This window comes from Solanum verrucosum, unplaced genomic scaffold, assembly GCF_900185275.1.
Source record: "Solanum verrucosum unplaced genomic scaffold, falcon-dt-bn FXZP01000181.1, whole genome shotgun sequence".
Taxonomy (NCBI): domain Eukaryota; kingdom Viridiplantae; phylum Streptophyta; class Magnoliopsida; order Solanales; family Solanaceae; genus Solanum; species Solanum verrucosum.
In genome coordinates this window covers 2,237,825-2,253,528 of record NW_026020407.1, presented here as the reverse complement: position 1 = coordinate 2,253,528, position 15,704 = coordinate 2,237,825, and the positions used below count along the sequence as shown (strand labels likewise).

Genomic DNA, 15,704 nt, shown 5'->3' with positions numbered 1-15,704 from the left:
GTATTTATCATTTGTAGCATGTGTTTGGAGTGTCAGACGACTATATTTATTGTATTCATATGTACCTTTAGATTGTATCAATGAATACAGTTCTCATTGAGAAGCTTAAAATGTGTGACAATTTATTATTTATTAAAAAAAAAAGCAAACGCAACAAATTAGCCAACTATCACACTACAAAGAATACATGGGCTACAAGGATACAAATAAAAGTACATTAAAACCTCACTAAATTAATAATCTCTTTAAGATAATATTTTCTTCCGGTTCCGACTTGGATCAATGGAAACAATCACTAATTTCGATAAAATAATAAGATAATCCCCTATATAAATATATGGTCTCATCAATATTATAAATTAATAATTCTTTAAAAGTACAAATATATCTAAGACAAGTGAAATATGATTCTATCGTGTTTTTTTGTTAAAATTTGAATCTAGTTGAAGCTCATCTCTAACTTTTCTTATTGCATCAAAAAGTTCTGGTGTTGGCTTTTCGAACTGCACCATCAAATTGTGAAGAGTTCTAGATGTGATAAGTGTTTTCTTAAGCGTAATTAGTTGCAACGGTATTGTATCATCTTCAACTTCATCATCAACATTATTTTTTCTTATGGTATCCACAATTTCTTCTAAGTAATGGACCTCTGAACATGTAGCACTTTCATCCGGATAATCCAAAATGTTATTGACGTCAACTTTTTTGTGGTAGTCAGGATCATTAAACATGACCTCAAGTTCATGAATGACGTTTTCACAAAACACTCTTTAAATTAATAAATATTAATTTATCGATTAAATAATACCTCTATAAAATAATAATATTTTATGATCCCATATATATTAATTTATAGAGGTTTTACTGTATAAGGGGTTACATTCATTCACTCTAATTTCACATTTATTCATTCGCTCTAGGGGTTACATTCATTCACTCTAATTTCACATTTATTCATTCGCTCTAGTGATTGTATCAACACATACAATTTGATGGACACGGTTACAATAGATTGTATGTGTTCAATAAATATAATTGTATCAACGCATACAATCACGATATGTTGTACATGCTCATACAAAGAAATACTATGAACTCATTCGCTATAATAGTTGTATCAACACGTACACTGTTGATGGATAAAGTCACAATAGGTTGGATGCGTTCACTTAAATCTTTGTATCAATGTTGCTGTAACGATAGGTTATATGCGCTCACTCGAGAGATTGTGTTCTCTCTTTCTCAGACAACAAAATGCAATGAAAATACATATAACATACCCCAATCATCATTGTATACATTGTATACATTGTATCTCATAAATTGAAAATTATCAACAACCAGAGATGAATATTACTTATTAATCTGAGAGCAAAAACAAATCATTGAAATTTGAGAGAAAAACAAATCATTGAAATTTGAGAGAAAAACAAAGGGACAAATACAAGGAACAGAGGATGAGTTTAGACCAAAATTTGGATGCTATCACGAACCAAATCCTACCACTACCATAACTCATTTGTAGTTCCATCTCCTTCCACCGTCCTCCACCCTAAATCAATCTTTCTTCTTCGATGAGGATTGCCGAAGTAAGATAGAGGGAGCACGACTAGACCCTTCTGGGATCATACAGGACACAACGAGATTTGGAAAATTGAAGTGAGGTCAATTTACAATAAGAGGAGGGTGGCATAAAAAGGAGGCAGAGACAGCAAAGACAATGGAGGAAGAGGTAGAGGGGCTGATAATGGTTAAAGAGGAAGTGGTAATGGAGGAGTGGGTTGTAAACTTCTAGTATGAGAAGGAAAGAAATAAAATAGAAGAAACTGGGATTTTAGTACGAGAATTGGGTAAAAAATAGAGGACGACCAACTTCCAGTGATTCGTTTGAGGGTGAGGGAGAAGAACAGTGATCGCTAATTAGAGTTTTTGTTTATCAAGTCAATTCTTCATCCAGGACATACCACATGTAACTGTTAAATCAAAAGATGGGATATTTAACGGAATACACAAGCAACATCTTTCAACATTCAGACTATAGTATCACATCAATAACAGGAACCAAAGACAGTCAAGTCTCAAGTTGTTATAACCTCAAAAGGTCTGTACAAGAGAGCTAACTAGAATGAAGCTATACTAATAACGCTCTTTTTCACCTACAGCTGCTTAAATTCTCAGAGCTGCCCCCATCTACAAATTCTAGTAAATCTACAAATAATTCAACTTCAGCAAAATCCTGCACTCCTTGTTTACTGAAAGATGCCAATCTGAAGTACCCCAAACCTGGCTAAAGCAATTACGATTACCTTCACAATTCTGTGAGATAAGGGATAACACTGAAGACTAACTTTATACAGTCATCTCCTAATACACAGGAGATACATTTTTTTCTACCAGCGGCAAAAATGACGCCCACGGGTCTTTTCTCTCCCTCCCTACAAACTTGAAGAGATATACACAAAATGAATCATATTTCTTCATAAGACATAAGTGGCCAACACGTAAAAGATTGGACAGCTTACATTACATTTGATGTGACAGCTCAGTGCCCATCAATTTCTGTTCCTATTGCCACCATATTTAGCATCAAAACTTCTCAGGAAGTAGAGCTAGTGGATTTACCACCAAAACATGGGGAAATCACTTCATTTGTGATCATAGTGAAAGACACTGTACCATGTTGGGGATATTTTTTGGCATTGGTAGTGCAGTAACATATCTTGTTAAAGGTTTATGGCTACGTGCATCTGATGAAGATGATGTATCAACACCATCAGACTGCACCCGACCATGGAACTTCGCAAGCCGAGACATGACCGAGAACTTCTCAATATCCTGGCCTTCCACCATCACATCTAATATTGATGCTCTCTTATCCAGTCTGCAACAGAGGAAAAGGAATAACAAAGCTTATTACGTGGATTTACCTTGTAAATTGTCAGGTAGAACTGAAGTTAGTAAAGAAGATAAGATCCTAAAGACAACTGTAACATGTAAATGATGAAATGGGCGCTGAGGAATTAACAGAAACCCAATATGGAGCAGCTATAAAAGACTATACAGAATTAATATTTTCTGAAACAAATCAATTACTGCTTGCTTTTATCTGAAACATCGGCATTAGCACTTCTATCCTCAAATTGTCAACATAGGAAATGATGATTAAAGTTACTTTTATAACAACATACCCAGTGTAATCCCACAAGTGGGGAATGATTAAAGACCTTTAAGCTTTGTATATTCCAATATGTGCTAACAGAAGAAGCAAAAAGATCACATCAGAATCCGAATGAAGCCCAGGAGTTGCCCAATAAAACCATATTTCGTTTATCACAAAACTGAAGTCTGCGGATCCAGGGCTAAAATTTAGCAGTACATATTGTTTCCCTGTAACTTGGCAGACTCATTCTAACATACTGATATTACCAAGGAAGAAGACATTAGAAAATGGAACATTTCTTTGCAGAAGAGATGTAGCTCAAGATAGTAATCCACAAAGGGAAGAGATCACACATGACAGAACTAACCAAAGCAACCAAAGATCGGATTTACTTCTATAACACAGGAGAAGTGATTGTATTCAAAAACCTGAACCTTTCGTAACTAGTATTGATATAAAAGCAGACAAGTTAACCTATTTAACTACTGCAAGGCACGACATCTCCATTTTCCTCAGACTTCACATTTTGTCCCCAACAAGTTTCCTTTATTCCCCCAACAGCCCCCAAAAGTAAAATACAAGAGACCCCATGGGTCTAATGTATAATATACAAGCTCATAAGTTGTAGTGGTGTAAGCCAATCAAGAAGCATTACCTTAAAAAGTCACTTTCCAGTCTCCTTGCTCTTACCATCAACACTTCCACAGCTTTGGCAAACATATGGTTGTCGTATCTCTCTGATTTTTTTTGCTTGTCATGAAATCTATGAGAATACATTAAACACACTGTTAGGGCTATTTAAGATGTAGATCTGATTGGAACATCTCAAGCAACAACTAGCAAACTTACGGTTCTTTGCTGGTGTGAGGTGAATTGGAATCAACATATGAGCACGAGACCATGCTGCATGCATCCCCCAAGGCCAATCTAGAAGTGGAGTAAGCCACATTCCCATACTCTGAGTTAGCATCAGAAAAAAGAATTGTGGAAGGAGGAGGGCGAAATAATTGCTGCATAAGCTGAGTGGTCAAAATAAGTCTTCTTTTTACTTTAAGCCTCGGAGGCCCATGTTCAATCAGGTCAATGTCTTCTTCAACCTGTTATTATAAGAACATGGGCTATTAAAACTGATGAAGCAGACAAATTTTAAGAAGGGAAATACAATATTACAATAACCAAATCAAGATACCTTTTCAACAAGCCTATTAGTTGATTTGGCCCACTCTGTTTCTGCCAAGCTGCAGATAGACAAATTAACAAATATCATTAAACCTGAGCTGGAACTAAGACAATCCAAATGAAAACAAATTGGAATAGCAGAAAGCATTGAGAAAGGAGCAAAGAAGCATGAAAGCAAAGCAGTTTACTAAAAGTACTGCAAAATATGAACCTGATTGTCTGCTTTCCCCGCGAATCCAGTGAAACTTCTTTGCACCAAGGAGTAAGTTCAGATGTAAGACGTTTCCGCTTCTTGGGTTTCAGCAATTGGTGATACTGTCCAACATTCAGTGGCAATGTCTGTGGAGAAGAAAAATCTTCAATGGCAGCAGAGCCAGCAGATGAACTTTGCCCAAGATTACTTCTATCAGCATTTGCAGGGATTACTCTCTGTATGGAATCAAATGTCTGCAACCCATTAAAAGACTTCCCAGGGGTGAAAGGTTGATCAGTTGTCTTCATGGAGGCAGCTCTGTTTGCTTCATACATCTGTAACATCTGAGCATTTTTGAAGGTCCCATACTGATTAAACCAAGATGGTGCCATCTGAGGACTAATCTGAGTATGCTCAGGTTTAAAAGAATTTATACTGTTGTTCTGAAAGCTGCTCTGAGCATCATCATGATGAGATGCCAGTACGTCCTGAGGAGTCACATTTCCTCCCTGTTGCGATGATACACTTCTTTGTAAATTTTCCCGCCCAGAGAAGCTTAGGATTCTAGAATCGGCAGAAAGAATTTGCTGAACACCTGTATTGCTGTCTGATACCCTCATTCTTTTCAAGGACCTTTCACTAGGATCAGCCTCCACATCTTTCATCACCTGCATTTGGTTTAGTAAGGAATAACTTGGTTGAGGAAAGTTATTTGGTTTCAGAGATCGACCAAAAGCTTCAATATCTCTCTGCATTGATGTAGAATTAGCAGGAGATCCCTCTGAGAGATTCGTAACAGGTTCTCTATCCTGTGAATCATTCATCTGAACTAGTTCAACTTGTCGAGAAGCACTTTCTATCACTCGTTCTTCTTCCCCCTCAACAGAACCTAAAATGTTCACTGTGTTTGTACCAACCTCAGATTTGAACTTCCATCCTTTATTTGCATCTAGATCACCTTGCCTCTCTGCAGCAGACAGTGATGACTCCATATTATTCAACTGATGTGACTGGTGAATGTGAGAAGGCTCCTTGGTGGATTGAGTAACAAAAAGGGGCTGCCGTGGTGGAAAATTGGTCCACATATTAGAGAACATTTTTGAATATGCACCCTGCTGAGCGGTGCCAGACATTGAAATAGGCTGAGAAACTGACCCTGGCTCTTTAGATGAAACTTGATTTGCAGAGATCCTTTGATGGGGACCATTCACATTACTTAACTGAGACTTACCCGCAGAGATTGAAGGGTTATCCTGTTTATCATCACCAGTCCCTTTGGAGATGGAAGACTGTACAGATTGACCAGTTCCAGGTCCTCTGCAAGAATCACCTTTTTCTGCAAAAGAGGGACCATGTTTATCGAAGGATACATTTATAGAATGATTTGTTGACAGTTGCCCAGTAGCTCTAACCACAGGTGGATTTTGAAGTGAGCTTCTCAAGTAAGGAAAACCAGAACTAGAATCAACTGCTGAAGAAAACTTTCCAGGAATTGTGTACAAAGAAGCTTCATTATATGTACTCCCTGGAACCCCAGATCTGTTATTCTTCAACTCTTCCACAGAATGTTCAGCAGGAGGCAATGATTGACCCTGATGAGGAGGGCACATCTGTCCCCGACTCTTCTCTCCGGTCTCCTCAGTAGCATGAGAGTGCGTAGACCTAACTGCTTGGGTACTCAGAGATGACAAGGAATGGTTTGGGATTGATATCCGTTGAGATGGAGGGCCAAGTTGTAGACCAAAGCCTTGAGAGGCAGAAGACTGACTTCGCTGGAGATGACCAACGGATCCATCAGAATTTTCTGCTTCAGGCATCTCAGATGATACTTTCTGTTCAGAATTACTTAACTGAGTCATAGAACCGTGCACACTTGATTGGTCTACCTTCTGAAGAAGCTGGAGCATGTTTGGACTACAACCGGAAATACAATCAAACCATTTACACAAACAGCATTGGGAAGAAGTTTTTACAGGAGAATATGAAAGTCAACAAGGCCACCAAAGAAATATGCAGAATAATGAACAGAAGAATTAGGCCTCATTTATTTTCGTTAAGCTTAAGACGTCTGAATGTGAATGCACATCTGTGCATTAAGATTTGGAGGTCTGAATCTAAATACAAATATAAATATTAAGATGTTGCATTAAGATTTGAATACTAAATAGTTAAGACTGTATTTTCAACATCTGAATGTATAAATTTTGTCTTGTTTAAAAAATAATAAATACAAATTAAAAAAAAAATACTAAATTGATCTAATTTTATATCAATAAAATATTTTAAAATTTTCATATAGCAATTGGTGGAGGTGATGACTAATGATGGTGATTGTGTATGTCAATTTGGGATGGTGTTGACTGATGATGGTGGTTGTAAGTAGTATCTTAAGGTATATTGGTTGACACTAGTGATTAACGATGGTTGTTGGTGATGGCGGTTGATACTTAGTAGTGGAATGATATTGATAGCTAATGACGGTGGTGAGTGATGTGGTGGTTAACGATATATAATACTGACTAATGGTGGTAATTATCGGTAGTGATTAGTGAATCAAATAATGTTTGGTGGTGATGATTGCATTTGATGGTTAATGGTGATAACGATTGATTTTGGTAATTAGCGGTAGTGTTGGTTGTGGTTGGGCTGAGGATGGTGGTTGTGAAAGGTAGGTGGTAGTGATTGACGGTGGTGATAGTTGTGGCTGAAATGGTGGTTGTGGGTGGTAGGTGGTGGGTAAAAGTAGATTGAGTAGCGGTAACAGTCATTTATAGAAATTCTTAAATAAACATCTTGATGATATTCAGTCTATGTTATAGATCTTAATAGTTAATACTCATTAGGTGATTGTAAAATAAGAAAAACAAATGCTCTTAATGATTAAGATTTAGACCGTGAAAGAAAATACACTTAATGACTGACATCTTAAGATTAAGACCTTCACTAAGTGCAAAGCAATGAAGCCCAACTCTTCTAAGATTCTAAGAGCATGAATGAGTAGTGTGAAGAAATTAATTACCTAGTTTGTGCAGCTTTATTTGGTGCATGTAAGTCTGATTTATTGAAGGGGCCAGGCATATTAGATCCACCACTATGAAAGCTGCTTTGCAAATGCACCTCAGTAAAGCCTTTGCCATCTCTCACAACATCATACGGCTTCCCCTGTAGATTAAGGAATATTATATTTTATTAATGACCAATGTGTAAGACACAAATAATGTATTACGTGAAGCACATATATCACCTCTTCCAATTCTTCCCGACTCTTAGGAACCTGACCAAATACTTCTGACTGGCCATGATTGGCATTCGGCAACAGCATAGACTGAGAATGGCTAGGGTCTTTCCTGTCATACGGAGGATCTAAACCCTCATCCATGTTTCCCATGGGATGATACTGAAACTTGCGATGCCAAGAATTTTTCTGGTCAGCCTGATCAGACGACTTCTGCTTCCCAGTGGGAAGAGACCTTGAATCTCTAGCATCTGACAAGATAGTTTCCCTCATATTAGAAGCAGGTGAATGAGGAAACAAATTAGAGCGGTAGCTGCTATTTGAGTTCTTATTATCACTGTTCTGCATGTCATGCATTTTAGCTTCTACATTACTAATGGCCCTGTGCAAGACCTGATTGTCTTTGGTAACATGACGCTGCAAAACACCCAAGCCTTCGCTTACCGTAGACTTGACAAAGGGATCAGTGTTCTTCCAATAATCAGAATGATAATTATTTTGAAGTTGACTGGTTTCCTCACCCCTGATGGTACTTGAGTTGGGTACACACGCAGAACTCTGCAAGTTAAAGACCTCTGAATTCACTTGGTGATTAGCGACAGATGATCCCACATGCTCCATATCAACTGAAGAGTTAGAGTTCCACATCACACCACGATGAACAACTTCAGCTTGGATGGATTTCTTCCGCTTGTCATCTAGGGAACAATTTGATGAGTTCTCACTCGAAACTCTTAAAGCTGAGTCTCCAGAGGGCACTGCAGATCCTACATCACTCCAACCAGCTGTTTTGTCCCATAGTTGTCTAGCTCCACCAAGCTCAGATGTCAAAGTACCAGAACTCTTTCTCATATTTATTTCTCTGTTAATAGGATGAGAACTGCCCCCAAACACCACCTGGCTTACTTCAGCAGCTGACTTCTGCTGTGCACCAGAATTTGACCACTTGTTTCCTTCCTCCGATGACTGGACAAGTCTTTGAGAAGAGTTGGCATGCAAACTCTGGCCTGGCTCATATGGAAGCATATGGCCCTGGACATTGGAGTAGTTATTGTTCATATTGGTACCATCAGAAGGCCGAACAGAAACAGAATTCAAGGATGAGTTTGGGGGTAAATTCTCTTCTGCAGAAGATGTTTTATGTCTCCCACTGTTATACATCAAATTCTGAGTTCCCGAAGGAATTTCAGTACTGTGAAAATTTAAACCACTCCACTCCTCCTGTACCCCAAGGTCATTGCTAGAAGTTTCTGCAACAGCAGAATGCATAAGCGCACTCCAAGTACCACTTTGGATAGAAGAAAGCCCATTCATTAATCCTTCACCATCAAATGGATTACCACCTTCCCCATTTATATTAGGGCTCTTGGCAAAGGCCGACCATATATTATCCTCTGAACCAAACAATATTCTTTCTTCTGCAGGATCTAAGCCAACTTCATTCTGTGAGGAAGAAGCATGTGTCCCTGCTTTCTCCTGGGAGTTTTCTGAAGGAACAGCTAGATCCTGTCTGCCAGAGAAGTCCTGGAAAACTGAATTTCTCTGCATAGTATTTGCCTGCTGAGGGTTCTCCATATTTATTGCATTAGTAAGAGATTGATTTGGAGCATGTCCAAAAAGGTTGCCGTCTAGGGATCTCTGTCTAGGAATGAAAGTCCCATCCTGCACACTGGCTTGATCCTGCAGTCCAGCATACTGATTAACCGGAAATGAACTATCAAAGGTTGGCATTGGCTGCGTTGTGGTCTTATCAGCTATTCCTTGTGAGAATGGGTTCACACTTCCTCTAGAACCAGAAACAGGAACTCCATATAGAGATTGGTCAGCTGATAGAGGGATTATGTGTTGTGCCTGTCCAATGTTTGTCGGATTCAGTCCATTGGAACATCCCTGAATGATTGGAGAGCCACGTTGCAACCAATTTGTGTTGCCAAGATCACTTGACCAAGAAAAATTTAATGCACCAGAATTTGTAGTGTCATGAGCCAATGCCGGGGGATGGTTACCAGATGCCACCTTAGATAAGGTGGAAACCTGATTTAGTGTATCTTGCTGCCTGGTATCTAATTGCTGAAGTTGGTGCTGCCTCTGAAGTTCCTGCATCTTCAACATGATTTGCACTTGATGCATCTCACTATGCCCAGACTGCTGCTGCTGCAGAGACTGCAGCATGTTTGATTGCTGACGGTTCATTTGCTGACCACCAAAAAGATCAAAACTAGCAGGACTCTCAGAAGGGTCTGACCTAACCAGTACTCTTGTCTGTTGCTCTGGACCCACTCCTTGATGTGATGCATAAGGAGATAAGCCTCCTGAGGCTAGACTACGTTGATCATAATCTGTATCAACAGCCAGAAATTTGGATTCATCCTGCCTTGTCTGGTATAACTGATTATCATACATGTAGCCATTCAAATTTGTCTGCTGGTTTTGTGACTGACCATTTCCAAACTCAGGCCTTGGAGTGGATTGCATATAATTCAAGCCATGCTGTCTGGTAAAAGGATAACTGCTCGGCCCTTTCCCGCTATCTGCAAATGCAGGAAATATAAGAGAACAACTATCATACAGAGCTATAGCTACTAAATAATAGTTTAGAGAACGTGCCACATGTTGAATTACCAGAGTTCTGTAAATTGTAATTCTTTGTGTTGGAAGTCAGAGCACCTATCTGTCTCTGACTTCCTACCCACAGATTGTTACTGTGAGCTGGCCAATTCCCGTCCACTACTGGGGAATTGTGCTGCTCTTGCGACAAGCTGTCTTGTGCAAAGAAGTTGTGAACCCTATCTCCAACGTCGTTGCCAGGCATAGATGATTTCACTCTGAAGTCTTTGACTGTTGAATATTGCTACGTGGTTATTAGCACAGAAAGATATCAATGAGCATCAAATAATGAACAACCTCACATCACAACAGATGCGCAACCTAGCATTTAGACATAGTCGTCTGGTGTCACTCTTCTCTTGAAAGCTAAGAATCACTGCCTCAAACTCCTGCAAGATCATTCTAGTGTAGTTAGGTAAAGTTGAAAACAATCATAGCACTTTTTGCTATCAACAGTGCTAAACAATAGTTGCCAATGTTGAGTTACCAGTAAGTGGCATGCATTAACACTTGGGCGTTCACACTTTGATGGTACTACTTCAATGGACAGTATGAAAGAAAGGGCATAATCCTTATCAAAACAAAAATATGAGAGAGGGCATAACGAATTGTTTATAGATGTTTACAATCAATGGGAAGGCAAGGCACTGATGCTCTAAGTTTTGTCTTCACAGCTATCACAACTTCAATGGTGGACACAGTGAACATAATAATATAAAATATAGAGCACACGACCTTATGATGTGCACATAAAAGGTGTTTGGTCCAGTAAATAAAATAAAATCTTACTGGTGATGTATTTTTTTTATTTGCACTTTGCTCAGTACCAAATATTCCTGCTAAACTAAGTAACATAGAACCATAAACCATTGAGCCCTATTGCTGCATTCTACAATCAATCACTAATCGCAATCCCCATATTACAGTATACCCTACCACAATCATAGCACAACCACTTCATCAAAACCCCTATAAAGCATTTATTGCAGGCTCTTCAACTATCTTAACATGTGTCTCACTCAGGCCTAGTATTCTACACTTGGATTAGACTCTTAAGCACCAAAATTTCCTTGGAGCAAACCTTTTTGTATTGTAATGCTTATCAAAACAACATCAACTTCTTACTACATGGCTAAATTGGTACTTCCTCCATCTCATTTTATGTGATGGTATTTAACTGGGCATAAAGTTTAAAATAAAGAAAAAACACTTTTAATACTTATGGTCTACGACAAGTCATAGACATTTGTGTGTTGTAAATCATCTCATTAGGAGTAAAATAGAAAGTTTATAGTTAAATTGTGTCTAAACAAAGAAATGAAACTGAAGATAGACTAAAAACAAAAGTATCTCATCTAAACTGGAACAAAGGAAGTAGTAGTTAGAATATTTTCTACCGGTTTCCATACTAATAGCTCAACAGAGAAATGAGTCTGGGGATAGACTAAAAAGGGAAGTATCTCATATAAACTGGAACAAAGGAAGTAGTAGTTAGTTCATTGCAGACAAGGCAGTCAAATTGGATCCAACAAATAGTTGTTATATTAGCAACCAAAACAGAATCATGCAGGGTCCTTATTCCACCCTGTCACAGTCGAGACAGTCATCAAATAGTACTGTGCAGGATATTTCTTTTTTTTTAACTATGTAGAATATTTCTATTGATTATGTCATCGTAAAAAACTTGAGTATCAACGAATTTCGTCACAGTAGAAAGTCAACAGAGCAATTAAAATATTGGGTAGAATATTCTTAATGTTTCGGATGAAGTAAGGGAAATTTATAGATGGCCTATAAAGAAGATGCAAAAGGTACAAAAGATCACCAAAAATAATCAAAAACTTCCCTTATTCATGTAGCTTCAAAACTTCTTTAAATGGAGTCCTTTGTTTGTTGTCACTGACCAAATTAACACATCTATTTTCCTTTTTTTTCTCTTTTTTCATATGGTATCAAAGGTGATCCTGTACAGATTTACGTAGTTTCCCTGTAATGATTGCCTCATACGTTACCTGACTGGTCAAAAAGTTTTCTTTCTTTTCGTAGTTTACCTACTTTTTTCTATTTGTAGAGCCCATTGCAACACTAAATTTGCTGACCATATTTGCTAACCTATCAAGGGAGAGAGTCAGCATCTGTCTAGGGCTAATGTTATCGGTTTACATCAACTAACCAGTCAAGTCAGGGCTCTACATTTGTTACTGATCAAACTATTTCAGCTACCCACTCAAGTTAGTCATTTATATCAATTGATGACAAGTTAAGTCAGCAATGCATTTCTTTCCCCATTAGCTTCATGTCATTGTCGAACCATTACTAAGTCAGCAATGTGGAATGCTAGCAAACTTGTCACATTGGCATCTTGTTTTGTCATTATTTTTTTGGTAACCTATCTTGTTTGTCATTATCAACGTAGGCATGTTCACAACATGTAATTATGTCTGATGGATTCACAGCAACACCAAGGCCAACACATTACGCATTGCCAATTGATTCTTCAAGTTTACATCAAGATGCAAAAAAGAAAAGCATGATCTTTGCAATGGATTCTTCAAAGTTAATATCCACAAGAATCTAGGGACCTCTTTTTCCTATCAGTTCTGTCCAACCATGAAGCTTAAATCTAGACACTAGAGAAAAAATTGGAACTCATGGGGATTGGCGGTAACACACACAATAGAGAAGCTTGACTATAAAATAACAAATGAGACAAGTCCTCACACAACAAACTAAGTGATCTAGCTACTAACTCCACTTCTTGACTTGTTTGTCTAGCTACTAATCTTCTTCTTTTTCAAACCATTCGGTACTGAGACAACATTTGAGAATTCTAAAACCCAACACATTCTGCTCCAAGAAATGATTAATTTTAAAGAAAAATCAACATAAAATTATAAAATCAAATTAAAAAAATAGATTCCAAATTCAATGCCACAAGATCAATATAAACGGAGCCGAAAGCAGATAAGCACCCTTTGGTTAGTATGGGGCAACATATCAAAAATCACATTCTGTCAAAAACCTAATTATTTTAGCAGTAATTTTTTTTCCTTTTGGGAAGAGGAGGGGGGGAGAGCAATTAGATTAAAAAGCACCATTTTTATAACAACTTCTATGGAAAACCTTACATGAATCAACACATACAGATTTACTTAAGCATCAAGGGTGTGGTCTAACGGTGAATGAGATTAAAAACATGGAGAGACTGTTCGAATTCTAGCAAAAACAAAAAAAAGAAAGGTGATTTCTTTACATCTGTGTAGCCGTATACTTTTGCTAAAATAATCCAACCGGGTGCAAGTTCGGCCAAACACCACCGTTACAAAATAATTGATCAAACCATCAAGAACAAAACGGTACTATAAGCAGCAAAATTACTGTACAAGAGGCTTACAACACCAAGACCCTCCACAAAGAGTGTCCATCGAATGCACAACATTTTGTGCATGAGTAGAGAAAACTAGGGTTTATAACAGTAATTCATAAATAAAACTCACACAAATATTGAAGCTGACACCAATGGAGCTCGGATCCTTCGAGTATTCGAATTCTAGGGTTTTGAATCGACGGTAGAAAATGGTAGCACCGAAGAGTGAGAGGGAGCAGAAGAGAGAGAGAAAAGAAAACGAGCTGATTACAAAGATATAGAGAGAGAGAGATAAAGTGATCGAAATAGTGCGAAATTTTCAACGAACTACTGTGGAGCGAGGCTAGGTTCGGAATTCGGACTGAACCTAAGGTTCGATCCAAACCTGAGGCTCGGAGCCAGTGTTTCAATTGGTACAATTTCAGAAGGGCCATGAATAAAATTGCGTAATCATCCAATTAAATAGTGACACGTAGTAAAAAAATAGGTGGAGCCTACCTTTTATTATTATTTTTGTAAATTTAAATTTGTGAACAAATCGAATGGTATCGTTATAGGAATAATTGTTTGTTCTTTTAAAATTTTCCCTCCAAAAATATGGTTTACGTGATCATAAACGTGGACAAATAGAGAAAAATAGCTTACCTTTTTTTCTTTTTTATAACCTTACTTTTTTTCTTTTAATGATGTAATATGGAATATTCATGGAGAGTTACTCCTTTTCATGCAACTATACAAATGTTTTGTGACATGTGACCATATCTATCACACCAAATATTTAACTACTAAATTGTTTTACTCAACTTTGATTTTTCCATTTAAATATGTCAATAGTTTCATTTTATGATATGTTAATATATTTATTTATATATACTATAGATAGATACCAACTAGTAGAAGTGCCAAACTAGTTGAAAGATTGAAAAAATATTAATAAAAGTTGCATCTAGCAATTACAATGCTAGTTAGTTTTCACGAGTTAATTATGATAACATATTAAATGAATTATAGTGTATAATTAAGCATAAAGTTAATTATATTAAAATCAAATTGAAGAATCATATTACTTACTACTATGAGTTGTCAACTTTAAAATGTTGAGAATAGATCATTGATTTAATGCAAAAGTTGAAGTAATGTTCTATTTCTATCGTGACAAATTAATTTGCATGGCAATAGCTTATTGAAAATACACATTTATAATGTTAATATATTAACCTATTTTACCTAACAATGTCTTATTATAGAGAATACGTTGGGATTAGGAAGATAGAGATTAGTTATTTTATGATTGGTTTTATTAATATTTTTTCATTTATTTGATTTGGTATACTAAAATAACATGCATTGCATAAATTTATTTAAAATTTTATATGTTAACAAAAATACCCTTCACATTCTTTAGCTTTGTACACTTCAGGAGTAATTGTGTCTTTAACCATGATTATACATGTATTACAAACTCTTGTATGGATAATAACGTGGTTTGCTAGGTATACATAATATCAAATAAAATGTATTTGTTATACATAGGTTAAAAATTTGTACCAAATAAGAAATTAGTAATATCAAAATTAATACATGCATTATTTTATTTAATACATTTTACCAAATGACCCTTTAGGATTTGGAGGCCATGGCGACGCATTCAACTATGAGGGTATCAAATTATATTATACTAGATTTGTCATGGTCCGTGCTCAGCACGGGCCCAACAAACTTGAATTTTATGCAATATTTTTGTAACACCCCAGAAAATTTTTGAGCTAAGACTTGAACCGTTCTTCGTAGTGAGTGAGATTTTGCAAGGAATTTAAAATTTCTTGAGTGTTAAGGTCACTAGATGTAGCACCTTAAGTTCCAGGAAGAACTGAAGAGAAAAGCATTCAAGTCATTCCTAGTTTTTCTTAAGTTTTGGGTCAACTTCAAATGACCATAACTCCTAGTACAAGATGAGTTAGGT

The 15,704-nt window shown here is 37.0% G+C and overlaps 1 protein-coding gene across 1 annotated transcript; it reads right to left on the bottom strand.

Moving 5' to 3' along the window:
* Positions 1–2,132: 2,132 nt before the first annotated feature.
* Positions 2,133–14,027, bottom strand: LOC125840519 (uncharacterized). Its single transcript, XM_049519488.1, has 9 exons — positions 13,872–14,027; positions 10,390–10,763; positions 7,777–10,298; positions 7,552–7,694; positions 4,551–6,446; positions 4,350–4,398; positions 4,010–4,257; positions 3,816–3,923; positions 2,133–2,881 (listed from the first exon to the last, which is right to left on the bottom strand). Exons 2-9 carry the CDS (start codon positions 10,577–10,579, stop codon positions 2,656–2,658), a joined length of 5,382 nt encoding a protein of 1,793 aa, XP_049375445.1. The 5' UTR covers positions 10,580–10,763; positions 13,872–14,027; the 3' UTR covers positions 2,133–2,655.
* Between the last annotated feature and the right edge of the window lie 1,677 nt (positions 14,028–15,704).

Excerpts from the sequence above, each read along its gene's own strand:
- LOC125840519 (XM_049519488.1), bottom strand. The coding sequence starts at position 10,579 with ATGCCTGGCAACGACGTTGGAGATAGGGTTCACAACTTCTTTGCACAA. Across the intron at positions 10,299-10,389 it reads TTACAATTTACAGAACTCTG|ATAGCGGGAAAGGGCCGAGC; the intron begins GTAATTCAACAT and ends CTGCATTTGCAG. Across the intron at positions 7,695-7,776 it reads GTCGGGAAGAATTGGAAGAG|GGGAAGCCGTATGATGTTGT; the intron begins GTGATATATGTG and ends CTTAATCTACAG.